This window comes from Balaenoptera physalus (assembly GCF_965194825.1).
Source record: "Balaenoptera physalus genome assembly, chromosome: 11".
Classification (NCBI taxonomy): domain Eukaryota; kingdom Metazoa; phylum Chordata; class Mammalia; order Artiodactyla; family Balaenopteridae; genus Balaenoptera; species Balaenoptera physalus.
Genome location: NC_138896.1, coordinates 89748998 through 89763198, shown reverse-complemented (window position 1 = coordinate 89763198; position 14201 = coordinate 89748998). Strand labels below are relative to the sequence as shown.

Genomic DNA, 14201 nt, shown 5'->3' with positions numbered 1-14201 from the left:
TGAAACTTAAAGACTTTTGCACGGCAAAGGAAACCATAAACAAGATGAAAAGACAACCCTCAGAATGGGAGAAAATATTTGCAAATGAAGCAACTGACAAAGGATTAGTCTCCAAAATTTACAAGCAGCTTATGCAGCTCAATATCAAAAACACAAACAACCCAATCCAAAAATGGGTAGAAGACCTAAACAGACATTTCTCCAAAGAAGATATACATATTGCCAACAAACACATGAAAGGATGCTCAACATCACTAATCATTAGAGAAATGCAAATCAAAACTGCAGTGAGGTATCACCTCACACCAATCAGAATGGCCATCATCAGAAAATCTACGAACAATGAATACTGGAGAGGGTGTGGAGAAAAGGGAACCCTCTTGCACTGTTGGTGGGAATGTAAATTGATACAGCCACTATGGAGAACAGTATGGAGGTTCCTTAAGAAACTACAAAATAGAACTACCATATGACCCAGCAATCCCACTACTGAGCATATAACCTTAGAAAACCATAATTCAAAAAGAGTCATGTACCCCAGTGTTCATTGCAGCTCTATTTACAATAGCCAGGACATGGAAGCAACCTAAGTGTCCATCGACAGATGAATGGATAAAGAAGATGTGGCACATATATACAATGGAATATTACTCAGACATAAAAGGAAACGAAATTGAGTTATTTGTAGTGAGGTGGATGGACCTAGAGTCTGTCATACAGAGTGAAGTAAGTCAGAAAGAGAAAAACAAATACCGTATGCTAACGCGTATATATGGAATCTAAAAAAAAAAAAAAAAGAAAAGGTCATGAAGAGCCTAGGGACAGGACAGGAATAAAGATGCAGACCTACTAGAGAATGGACTTGAGGACACGGGGAGGGGGAAGGGTAAGCTGGGACAAAGTGAGAGAGTGGCATGGACATATATACACTACCAAATGTAAAACAGATAGCTAGTGGGAAGCAGCCGCATAGCACAGGGAGATCAGCTCAGTGCTTTGTGACCACCTAGAGGGGTGGGATAGGGAGGGTGGGAGGGAGGGAGATGCAAGAGGGAAGAGATACGGGGATATATGTATATGTATAGCTGATTCACTTTGTTATAAAGCAGAAACTAACACACCATTGTAAAGCAATTATACTCCAATAAAGATGTTTAAAAAAAAAAACTTATTAAGAGGGTAAATCTCATGGTAAGAGTTCTTACTACAATAAAAGAAAAATTAAAAACAAAAAAGCTGATTCAACCCTCTAATCTCATTTTCTCCTGTATCCAAAGTCTTGGGTTCAAATCCCAGCTCTGCCACTTTTCTTTGCAGACTAATTGTAAAATATAGTATTAATATATAAAAAAAGTACCAGCTTGGTTGGCACTAAGTAGTTGCTCAATAAAGATTAGCTGCTATTATTATTATTATTATTATTACTCACATTTCCTATCTACTTTATAATAAATACAGGTTAGAGTTTTCTGATTTTTAAAAAAGTTATTTACTCAAAGACCAAAATAGGTTGGAAAATGTCTTCTTAACCATTATAGGTTTGGGTATAATTTGACATCCCACCGCTATCAGCATGTTCTTAAGTTTTGTGTAAGCAAGCGAATGGAGTCTCTGCCTTTTGGGAATTTACAATCTAAAATGGATCAAGTAGTGAGACAATCTTGGAAAAGTCACATAAACAATCCCCAGCCACAGTGTCTCAATTCTTCCATCCCTCAGGTCACAATTTCAGGAGAATGTTTATACCCATGAATTTAGTGAAGCCCTTGAATGAATCAACAAATACATGCTTAAATGTTAGGGATTCCATAATATATATCCAAAAACAGCCCCCAGAAAGTATTTGACCCCATATTTTTATTTTTATCTTTTAATTAATTTTTTTATTAGAGTCTAGTTGATTTACAATGTTGTTTTAGTTTCTGCTGTACAACAAAGTGAGTCAGTTATACATACACATATATCCACTCTTTTTTAGATTCTATTCCCATACAGGTCATTACAGAGTACTGAATAGAGTTCCCTGTGCTATTCAGTAGGTTCTTATTAGTTATCTGTTATCTGTGTCTGTCTGTTTTCATTAAAAGAAAAGTTTTTCCCTTCTTGACTATCTAAAATATTTCAGATTTTATATTTAATAAGAATTTAAGGATTAATATGTTTAATGTCACCTAGTTTTTTATCTCCAAAGGCAGCCAGTGTTTTCAGTTTCTTGTTCATTTCATGATGTATCTTCTCTGAGATATTTTTATACATATAAATGCACATATGTCTAGCTCTTCTTTTTTTAACTTAAAAAAATGGCAATATATTATACTCACTGTTATGCATCTTGCTTTTTCATTTAACACCGTATTTTGAAAATTGTTCACAATAAGTTTGTAAAGATACCCTTGATCTTTGGTATGGCTGCATAGTATTTCATTGCTGTTTAAATTCGTTTTTTTAAACAATACCCTGTTTGATTTTTAGGTTGTTGTGAGCCTTTTTGCTGCTACAAACAATGCTACAGTGAGTGGCTTTATACATAGGCTATTTTCCACATGTGCAGGTTTATCCTGATTAACTCCCAGAAATGACAATGCTGGTTCAGAGGCAGGTGCTTTTGTAATTTTGATAGAAATTGCCAAGTTGGCCTCATCACTGGTTGTAACAGGTTATACTCCTACCATTAATGTGTGAGAATAACTGTTACTGCACTGCTCTGCCAACACAGTGTTTATTAAACCTTTCTCTGGGTTTCTGTTTAATCTTTCTTGTTTTGTTTTGTTTTGTTTTACTCTTACAGAGGTCAGCAGAACTGGCTACAGTTAGACCACCGAGTTCTTGACCACGATTTGCCCAAGAAACCAGGCCCAACCGTTTTGCACTTTTCTGTGAGGTATGTAACCAGAGACACATCTACCATCACCACCTGCCTCTTTTTTTTTTTTTTTAGAAAAAAAAAATTCCTGGTGATCAGAGTCAGAGAATTTAAAAAAAGAAGGGACCGATCAAAAAATTATTACATGAAAGAGATTCTCTGCTGTCTTAGTCTGGGGAACATGTTAACATAGATACTGTGTAGAACTGTTTCCTTTGAAGATGAAGTATAGAATCACCTTCCTTTAGTTCTCAAAGCCCCTTGAATCCACTTAAAGCTGAAAAACGTATGTAATATATTTTAATACATAAACCTGTTTCTGACTCAACATACTTCTAGATTTTTATAATTTGAAATATAGCAAACATTTACTATTACATTTTATGTAGGAATGTTTTCTAGAGACTATGGAAATAATTGAATTTTATACAGTTTCACACCTTAATTGGAATAGACAATAAAATGCAAACAAATGCTCATGGAAAGAATTATCTTAACAGTACAGAAATCTGAATTCTGCTTTCCTGAAGAGACTGCTGGGAGGGAATCCTTGATTTGTTCTCTGAGCTCTGCTTGGGCAAGTCACTTAACCATACTTATTGGCCTCAGTTATTTCCTCCTGCAATGGATATATTCAACTAAATCAGTGATTTCTTAAAGCCAGCCGATGATGGAAATATTTTTTCACATTAATTATTCACACTCTAAGATAATAAAATGTTATAAAGAGTGACGCCCATGTTCCTTACCTAGCTTAAGAAATAAAACGTCACCAATTTTGCTGAAAGCCCCTTCCTATGTACTAGCCCCTCTCCCCACCATCCTGAATTTGATATATTTTCCTGACAAATTTTGTCTTCCTGGTCTGAAGCCAAATATGATAAAAGAAGCTAAGGTAGGAGATTTCCCGTAAATCTAAATATGTTTTCACAAAGCTGGATTAACCTAAAGAATGGACCCTAAATTCTGAGCTTATGTTATTTTTTGAATGTTGAACTATGCTTTGTTTTATGACATGACGGTGGAGGCTTTTTGTCTTTCTTTGGGGCGGGGTGGGGTGTGGTTATAGTATGTTTACCTGACAAAATCATGTCAATTTCCACAAACACTTGTTTCTTTTTTTTTTACTTCTTTATGCTCCCTGTAATCCAAAAGTGTGATAAGATGTCCTGATTGTCCTTTTCTTTTTAAGTCTCTTTTTAACATGAATTGATGGTGATTGTGGATGGAGGCTGCTCCTTATGAAATAAACAAAGCGTTGACAGCCCCCAATTTGTTTTTTGCTTTTTGCTCTGAAATCTTGTTTAGAATTTTTTTCTTACCACCAGAAGTCACATTTTTATTTTTTTTTTATTTTTTTTTAAACATATCTTACTATATGTTAGATGCAATTTTAATCATTTCGTGTACACCATCTCATTTAATCTTCACATCAACTCATTTTATTTTATTTTATTATTATTTTTTTTATGCCAAGGTTAATTATTATTTATTTATTTTTGGCTGTGTTGGGTCTTCGTTTCTGTGCGAGGGCTTTCTCTAATTGCGGCAAGCGGGGGCCTCTCTTCATCACGGTGCGGGGGCCTCTCCCTATCGCGGCCTCTCTTGTTGCGGAGCACAGGCTCCAGACGCGCAGGCTCAGTAATTGTCGCTCACGGGCCTAGCTGCTCTGAGGCATGTGGGATCTTCCCAGACCAGGGCTCGAACCCGTGTCCCCTGCATTGGCAGGCAGATTCTCAACCACTGCGCCACCAGGGATGCCCAGAAGTCACATTTTTAAAACCCAGGAAGGAGGTAGCATAATGGTGATTTGTCCAGGAGCGTAGCATGTATGGAAAAGTACACAGAAATCCTACAGAAAAACGTAGGAGTTTCCTGGAAAGACTGTGATATGAGCGCTTGTGTCCATGGAAATGGAGAAAAAGACAAACACAGAACAGCAGCAATAGCAAAAAATGTATATTAGTAATTAAGCAGGGGTCAGAGAATAGAGAAGCTTTCATCTCTTATTATGTAGGGAAAATGGCTCAACATAATCAGTCTTTTTTCACAAAGAATTATCACTGTAAACATTTCAAACTTTATGAAAGTATAGAGTGAAAAGGAAGAATTACTCTCCACCGGGCTGCTCCCTCACTTTATCCCCTATTCACTCCCCTTCTTAGAGAAAAGTAAGGCTGATAAGTTGTTTGGTGACTTTTTTTTTTTTAACCTGGAGATCTTTCCTTGGGTATATAGAAATCTACTTTATTTCTTTGCACTGCCATAATTTAGCTATATCCAGGCTACTATTAAGCATTTAGGCTGTTTCCAGTGACTTTATTAAGATGTAGCTGGCAGTTAACATCTTTACACTTTCATCTTTGGGCACATATGTAGTGCTTCTGTAGCCTAACTACTCAGCGCCATTTATTTAGTCAGCAGATTTGTGTTCTAGTTCTTTGACCACTACTATCTGGTCTATTTTTGGTCTCAAAATGCCAGGGGAGAAAGCTGTGTCTTCCCTTCTGTACAGTCATTCATAAGGCGGCCCTGTCATTCCAAAGCGAGTTCCTGGGATTCCGGAGTTGCCTGCTGCCTGTTTGTGAGTTTCAGCACTTATCTCACGAGTGTCCCGTAATCACTTAGCTTTACTTTCCCTGAACTACTTGCATGTTTAAAAGCCCTTATCGAGTTTTTAATTATTCATTTAATTCTTCTTCCCAACAGTACGGTGAGGTCATAATAGTCTTTGTTATTATTCCAATTAAGGACTTGTTGTTACTCCAATTTAATTAAGGAAATGATAGAGCAAAAGCACACACCAAGGAATTAAGTGAACTGACAGAGGTCAGCGAGTGGATTGCAGTTCTTTGGAGGTCTCACAAATGGGACTGTGGCCACCCCCAGTGACGTCAGTGGCCTCTCAGAGGGTCTCTAGCCTCCTCTTTTAAGAAAACAGGGCTTCCAGTGATACTCACATCATAGCAGACATCACCACCACCACCCCACCACCCCCAGGTTGCCTGGAGTGACAACACTTTTGAGTCATTGAAGAATAGAACCAAAGGGCATTTGATTGTATTTGGACACGTGGTCACCGTAGAAGCCTCTAGAAATACACATGGTCTCTTTTGATATCGGGGTCATTGCCTTTCCCGTCAGCAAGTACTGCTGCATGCCCTGGAACTCGGAGTCGCTCCCTCGCGGACACCGAGGTGTGTACGTGCTGAGGAGTTAGCACACAAGGGGAAAGGATCCCCCACAGAAGTAACGCGTGATGTGGATGTGCGTCACTGTTAGTTTCATTGCTAACAATTAAAAATATCCAAATGTAGGGGAATTCCCTGGCGGTCCAGTGGTTAGGACTCAGTGCTTTCACTGCCGGGGCCCGGGTTCAGTCCCTGGTTGGCAGACTAAGATCTCGCAAGATGCGAGGCAAGGCCTAAATAAATAATTAAATAAAGATTAAAATATCCAAATGCCAACAATGAAGATACTTTCAGGAAGTGATGGCATTTTTACAGTGAACAATTGATCGCTGTAATAAAAGACATCAGATGAAAAGGTACATTGTATTTCAGAGCTCCCCCAGAAGGAGAGGGGTTGCCTATCTGAATCACTGTAGGAAAATTTTTAAACAGTCACCCCTCCAACCCCCAAAACCTCCGCATTCCTGGCCCAGATTCTGATACCGTGCACTGGAGACGGTAAATGGGATCTTGGGCAAGTTGGTTGTGAATTAAAAAGGGATCAGGGGATACAAAATAATTTGGCAGAGTATTATGCAAATATAAGAAAATGTCATTTTTTTAATTGTAGCATTTATGAAAAAGAAAAATACCATACAGTTTTGCTCTCCAGAAGTTTCCTCTCTATTGAAATGTAGGATTAACCCTGTGGCAGGCACTGGGTTAGATATTTGACCTGTGTTGTCTCATTGATTCCTGAGCTAAACACTGGGGTCGTACAGATTTGCAGGGAAAGACTTTTCTCCAAGTGCATATCCCCCAGGATGCAGGGAGCGGCTCAGAAACACATGCCGCTTCTGCATGGAAGGAAGAAAACATTTAAGGTGAATGCACTTAGTTCTCTCTTTATGAACTTCAGGATTAAACCTTTGTCTTTGCTTTAGTTTTAAAATCTCAATGATATGTGCTATGTGTGTAACACATATGTGTATAGACACCCCATAATTTATTTATGCACCATAATTCATTTAACCCATCCTCTGTTTCCCTGTGAGTCCAAACGCCCCCAGGCTGCTGGGGGACTCCTCCAGCCCTGGGGTTGTTATCTGCGGCTGTAAATTATCATCCGCAAACACATGGGCCTCTTTGGTAATGCAGCCCAGATGTAAGCATTTGAAAAGCTTGATAGTGAGCAAACAGGCATTTAATTCTCAGGGGGTGGCAGGGGAACTGCGGGTGACCTCATTGGAAAAGCTCCCATCCCCTCGCGGGGTGGGGGGGGGGGGCAAGCCGAGGTGGCTCTGGCTGGTACCACCCAGCTCCACAAAAAGCCAGGATCTTGGGTCTTTTACCCCCTTTATTCATCGGACTACCTCTTGCTTTTTTTTTCTTTCTGGTCCTCCCTCTCCTCTTCCCCTCTCTTCTTCCTTCTATTTCCAAATCTCCTTTGCTATGCGCATGACTGTAAGTGGCCACTCAGAGGTACCCTAAGTATTGTCTGTCTGTGACGCTTGGGGGTGAGAATTCGCCGCGTGTGGAGAGTCGTAGTAGGAGATGTGGGGAAAGACTACTAAATTTCTGTCAAAGTTGCTGCAAACACAGAGCCTTTGAAAGACTTTTTTCAGTCTTTTATGCACCCCTTGGCCTGGTTCTGGAACGTTCGGCCTTTAGAAAGAGTTTAACTCAAGGAAGCATTATGACTACAACTCGTGGGTCCACATCATTCCACCTGATTTTTTTAAGAAAGACAAATATATGAAATACAGCCCAACAGGTAAAGATTCTGGTGAAGAAATAGATTTATTGATATAGAAAGAAGTTCCCAGTATGTTCTAGGGGAAAGAAGCAGACCACAGGATGGCACTTAAGTAAAAGATATGAGTAGGAGGGCTTCCCTGGTGGCACAGTGGTTGGGAGTCTGCCTGCCAATGCAGGGAACACGGGTTCGAGCCCTGGTCTGGGAAGATCCCACATGCCGCAGAGCGGCTAGGCCCGTGAGCCACAATTACTGAGCCTGCGCGTCTGGAGCCTGTGCTCCGCAACAAGAGAGGCTGCGACAGTGAGAGGCCCACGCACCACGATGAAGAGTGGCCCCCGCTTGCCACAACTAGAGAAAGCCCTCACACAGAAACGAAGACCCAACACAGCCATAAATAAATAAATTAATTTAAAAAAAAAAAGATATGAGTAGGAAAAAAGTTTAAAATGTTAACAGTAATTTATCTCTGAGTAGAATGATTGTGGGAATGACTTTTGCTTGTCTATATATATTTTTTCCTACGATGAACGTATTAAGCAATTTTTAAAAAACGCAAGTGTGAAGAGTGATAAAATGAAGAAAAGGTAAAATGTTTGTGACTGGGTAGCCGTGAGTTATTTTAGAGCTATCAAAGAGTAGGTAATTTACAATAAGGAGAGGACAGGAAAGTTCACCTCTTCCCAGAGGAATGTGATTAAAAAGCACCGAGAAATAACGGATTTCTCCTACTTTGGGCCCAGCAGAGGTATCTGAGTCAGATGTGTGAGTTAGCCAGAGCTCTTTGCACGCCACCACACTTCCATCTGAACGATATCCCAGAACCTGGGGAAAAAGTCTGTTAGTTGCCTTAATATTGACCATGACCTCCTGGCCTAACCCATTCTTGAACTTCCAGGCAGGTGATAAGGCCTTCGTCTTTGAGGAGTCACCATCCGGATCCATATGAGAGTTCCAGAAAGACACAGAATCCTTCAAAACTCAATCCCGATTCCAGTTTCTAATTTATTTTATTTTTTTTGGCTGTGTTGGGTCTTCGTTGCTGCACGTGGGCTTTCTCTAGTTGTGGTGAGCGGGGACTACTCTTCGTTGCGGTGCGTGGGCTTCTCATTGTGGTGGCTTCTCTTGTTGTGGAGCACGGGCTCTAGGCACGTGGGTTTCAGTAGTTGTGGAATGCAGTCTCAGTAGTTGTGGCTCGCAGGCTCTAGACCACAGGCTCAGTAGTTGTGGCGCACGGGCTTAGTTGCTCCACGGCATGTGGGATCTTCCCGGACCAGGGCTCGAACCCGTGTCCCTTGCATTGGCAGGCAGATTCTTAACCACTGTGCCACCAGGGAAGCCCCCGATTCCAGTTTCTTACAGGATTATATTTCTGTGTGCTCCCCAATCACATATCAAACAGTGTTTATGGGAATCTGCTCAGTCTTCTCTGTAATCTGTCCTCAGGGTGACATCAAAAGGGCAGAAGGAAAGCATTAGTATTATGATGGGTGAAAAGGCTGTAGGGTACAGAAGTTCCATGCTTGGCCTTTAATGCACGGTTTCTCAGTAGCAGTACTATTGACATTTGGGGCCAAGTAATTCTTTTTTTTTTTTTGGCCACACTGTGTAGCATGCGGAATCTTAGTTCCCTGACCAGGGATCGAACCCGTGTCCCCCTGCAGTGGAAGCGCAAAGTCCTAACCACTGGACCGCCAGGGAATTCTGGGGCCAGGGAATTCTTCACTGAAGGGAGCCATGCTGTTCTGTAGGATGTTTGCAGCACCCCTGACCTCTACCCATGAGATGCCAGGAACACTCTCCAAGTCAGGACAATCAAAAAAATGTCTTCAACATGGCCAGATGCACTTCACTCCATCCCTTAAGAACCAATGCTTTAGCACTGCTCTTGGGTTCTAACCCTAACTCTCCCGTGTATTACCTGTGTGGCCTTTGGCATCCTCTGTGGGCCTCTTTCCTCACCTAGAAAATGGAATAGGAGCTTGTGGTAATACACAGGGTTGTTGGAGGATTATGCATGTTAACATGTAACGAAGACCCTCAATAAATGTTAACCATTTTTATGATATAATTAACAGAGGCTGCCTCAACCACATGTTCAATGGGTAAAAAATTCCTTAATGTGATATACGGCTACTGAATATGGAAGTTTGGAGACTGTCTGGCTTGGGTCTGACCCACTCACTTTTGCACTGGGTGGAAGATTTCATCATTTGTCTCCATCATTCACTAGTCCCAGCCATCCCCTCCCTGAAAACTTAACCTCTCCTGCCTCTTCCTGTCTCCTTCTCAGAACATCTGTCCCTACTTTGCTCATGGTGGACGGGAGCAGGCTATTTTGCAGTTTGAAGCAAGCGCTTGGAATTCACCACGGGACCCTAACACTTCACGTTGCCTGGGGCAGAAGACTCCCTCCCCGTTCAGACAGGTCACAGCAAGGCCCTTACCCTCCTGGGCCTCCAGCTCTTCCCTGGAGAACTCAGAAAGAGTCACAATGTGGGAGAGGAGCGGCAGGGCAGGTTTCTACAGGCTCACACCTGGAGGGCCCTCTCTAGTCCTCCTTGGGATGCCTGGAAATTCGGAAGTGAGGCAGAGTTTTCCTGGCAGGGGAGCACATTGTAGAAGCAAATAATTCTTCCCTTGGGGAATCCTCCAAGAGTGCACCCCTCCCAGACATGAACGGGAGCATATGGGACTCTCAGAAGTTGTGCATCGTCGTTTGGAGAAAATGAAATACACTTAAATTATACCGCTGTCTTCAGCGTCCATTATAAAGCAGGACTATGAGGTTGCAGGGTCATTACAAGCAATAAATACAGCTCTCCCTGCTCGGGATGTGGATTAGGACCTGATAGAAATCTACTTAGGCAGGTGGCTGCAGTGAGTGCCTAAAATTACCCACAGTAACTGAATGAAACCTGGAACGAGGCGTTTGAATGCAGCCCTTACGGGACGCCAGTCACCAAGTCAGCATTGTTCAGAATGCGAAATAATTGAGTCATTCTTGCCCAATTCGCCTTCTTTGATGCTATCGCTCAGACATAGCAAAGATTCTGGAAAACAAAGAAAATATACTCAGTTGGGGAGATAAAGTGGTCAGAAGAATATTCGTTTCAGAGTGGTTTCCCATTCTGTCAAAATGGACACCTTTGTAGCATGTTGCTTCCTTGAGAGAAAGAGCTTAGGAAAGGTAACTGGAATTTCCATTCTTGTTGTTACAGCTGAAGTTTTAAAGAGGTTCCCAGCGAAGTGTGCACCTTCTGTTATAGACCCCCTGGTAGGCAGATAATAATAACATAGTAATAATCACCACCGCTCATTGACCGCTGAAATACACGCCACCCACTAAGCTAAGTTGAAAATCTCTTTCATGTCTCTGGTGTGGAGGCAAGTAAGGAAAGGGAAGCACAGAGAAGCCAAGCAGCTGGATCAGTGTTAGGGCTGGACTTACCCTAGTTATCTCCCCAACTCTGTGGTGTTGACTTTTTTTTTCCTTTTCTTTTTTTTTGGCCACACCATGCAGCTTGCGGGATCTTAGTTCCCTGACCAGGGATTGAACCCAGGCTGTGGCAGTGAAAGTTCAGAGTCCTAACCACTGGACCACCAGGGAATTCCCTGTGGTGTTGACTTTTGAGCATGATGAATAAATGCCATTGGAGGAAAACATGGGCCACTACATGGCAGTGACCATTAAAGGACAGCCCATCCCAAACAACCAGAGTCTTCTGCTTTTCGACACACGTGTATTGTCATCTCGCTGACAGGCCTGCCCCTCCTCCAAGCCAATTATGTCATATCGTTGAGGCTGATGTTCTGTTATCACCGATGATCGGTTAGGTGAACACCTGTCCCATCAAGAAAGGGGGGGAAATGCTAATGGGAGGAACACGAAAAGCAGAGACAAAACCTCTTCTCAAGAAGGCAAATTCTCAAGAAATTACACTTGTGAAGTTGTGTGAGGTCTGTCTCCAAAACATATGCCTAACCCAAAAGCCTGGGTTTGTTTAGAGGCTGAAAATTGAACCGTGGGCTTTGACTTCGCAAAATCTTAGTGAAATCACTCACAGTAAGCACGCAGAAGGGAAACAATATCCTTTTGCCAAAAAAGGGCTGAAACAAAAGGTCTTTATTTTATGTCTGGGATAGTCCGTTTCATTTCATTAAGAAGCCCTAGATTTTGTTTTCAGTTCATGGTACGTGTTGATAGGTGCTCCTGGGGAGCCATTCTCCCGGAGGACCATACGTACGTACTGTTCATACCCTCTATAAATATAAAGTCATTACAGTGGCTCCCTTGAGGGAGAGATGGGATCGTGGATTCAGAGAGCAGGTAATCGGATCCCCAGGCAGAAAGGTAGAAGGCAACAGGGCGGATCGCCAGAAAGTAGTGGGAAACAAGATAGGGACCTGTTTACTGGAACTAGGATATAGTCGGGGACCTGAGCTTCAGAAGCAAGAGGAAACCAATTTCTAGTACAAAGGTATCTGTGCAGAATTGGACAAGCCACAAGTTGATTTGGTGCTAAGCCACCCAACTCCCTGCATCTGGTCTGTTAAATTCTTGAAGACTAGCAAGAGGTCTGGCTAATATGCCCTCTCCCTGGAATGCCCTTCCAACCTTCGTTACCTGGTGAACTCATGCATTCTTTAAGACTCGGCTCAATTGTCTGAGGGTACACCGTGTCCTGTGACACTTAGTCCTCTGGATTTCAGTTTGGCAGCCTTCTCCCTCTTGATTCATAAGCTGATTTAATGGCATTCCTCCCTTGGGCCCCATGGCATTGTGTACATTTTATACTTCATTGTGATTGTTATTGTAGGAAAGCATCCTATCATACTGGTTTGAAATATGAACTTTGAAGTCTGGAAGGCCTTAGTTTGAATCATGGCTCCACCACTTTCTACCTGTATGGCTTGGGGAAGTTGACTTTACATCTCTATTTCTCAGTTTTCTTATCTGTAAGATAGGTTCATAACTTGCTACCTCTGGCATCTGGTTGTACTGAAGTTAAATGAAATGATGCGTGTAGAGCCCTTTGTATTGTCCCTAGCACGTGGGAAGCCCTCTAGTATCCAGTAATGTGGATTCTTTGGTTTCCAGCAAAAGAAACCAATTGTGGCTAACAGAATTGAAGGAAAACTGGACTAACAAAGCCTCAGAAAAGATAGGAATCCAGGCTCTGCAGGGGTCTAGGGAGCAGAAACCAATGGACAGTTTCATCCGGGTACCACTGGCAGAACAATAGGCTCCAACAATCTTTGATCGATAGGTCATTGTAATCATATTTCTATTCCAGGGTGAAGAATTTGACTGGTCTAGCTTGGTCACATGCTCCTACCTTGGAGAAGGAGTTCCAGCTGAGTAAAAGGAATGTGCTCAGCTGTTTTACATCCAGCTGGTGATCCTTAAGGCTTTTGCATATGTGACTCCCGCTAAAGACCGTTGCAGATTTATTTATTTAATAACGCAAGCACAGGATTTAAAAAAAAAAAAAAAAGTTTTGAAGACAGTGGCAAAATAATGAAGGTCAGAATCTTAAATATTAAGGAATTATGAACTTTGCTAGTGTGAAAATTCATTGAGGTTATGCTTTTAATACGATCCCTCTCTGTTAGAGATATATACTGAAATAAGTAAAAATGAAAGAATCACCGAATCTTGGCATAGATAACAGACCCTGAGTTCTCCTAATCTGACCTGGGACTCTTATAGGGCAGGAAGACCCTTCCAAGACTATTTTAACTTTTTAAAAGGTGTTTCATAGGTTGATCCAAAATCTATCACCTTGTATTTTTTTGGTCCACTGATCTGGTTCTGCCTTTCTGCCTTTTTTTTTTTTTTTTAATTATTATTTATTTATTTATTATTTATTTATTTTATTTATTTATTTTATTTATTTATTTTTGGCTGTGTTAGGGCTTCGTTGCTGTGTGTGGGCTTTCTCTAGTTGCAGCGAGTGGGGGCTACTCTTCGTTGTGGTGCGCGGGCTTCTCATTGCAGTGGCTTCTCGTTGCGGAGCACGGGCTCTCGGCGCGTGGGCTTCAGTAGTTGTGGCATGTGGGTTCAGTAGTTGTGGCTCATGGGCTCTAGAGCGCAGGCTTCAGTAGTTGTGGCTCACGGGCTTAGTTGCTCCGCGACATGTAGGATCTTCCCGGACCAGGACTTGAACCCGTGTCCCCTGCATTGGCAGGCGGATTCTTAACCACTGCGCCACCGGGGTAGCCCTGGTTCTGACTTTTGAAACAATAGAGAACAAACGTACTTCTATTTTACTTGTTTCTGCACACAATTATTTAGGGCTTAGCTTTCCTTATAAATGCTGGTTGTGTGAACAAGTGAGGCAGCCAGGAGGGGGTTCCACTGAAAAGCATTGTCTACAGGAGTCAAAGGGACCCAGATCAAGACCTCCTC

The 14201-nt window shown here is 41.9% G+C and overlaps 1 protein-coding gene across 4 annotated transcripts in view; it reads left to right on the top strand.

The window, feature by feature from the left end:
* The window catches only part of FRMD4B (FERM domain containing 4B), a 336744-nt gene that overhangs the window by 225742 nt on the left and 96801 nt on the right, over positions 1-14201 (top strand). For all 4 annotated transcript variants that reach the window (XM_082412128.1, XM_082412125.1, XM_082412126.1 and 1 more), the window contains one exon: positions 2789-2881. In XM_082412128.1, coding sequence (XP_082268254.1) covers positions 2789-2881 — 93 coding nt within the window. The remainder of the gene's footprint in view (positions 1-2788; positions 2882-14201) is intronic.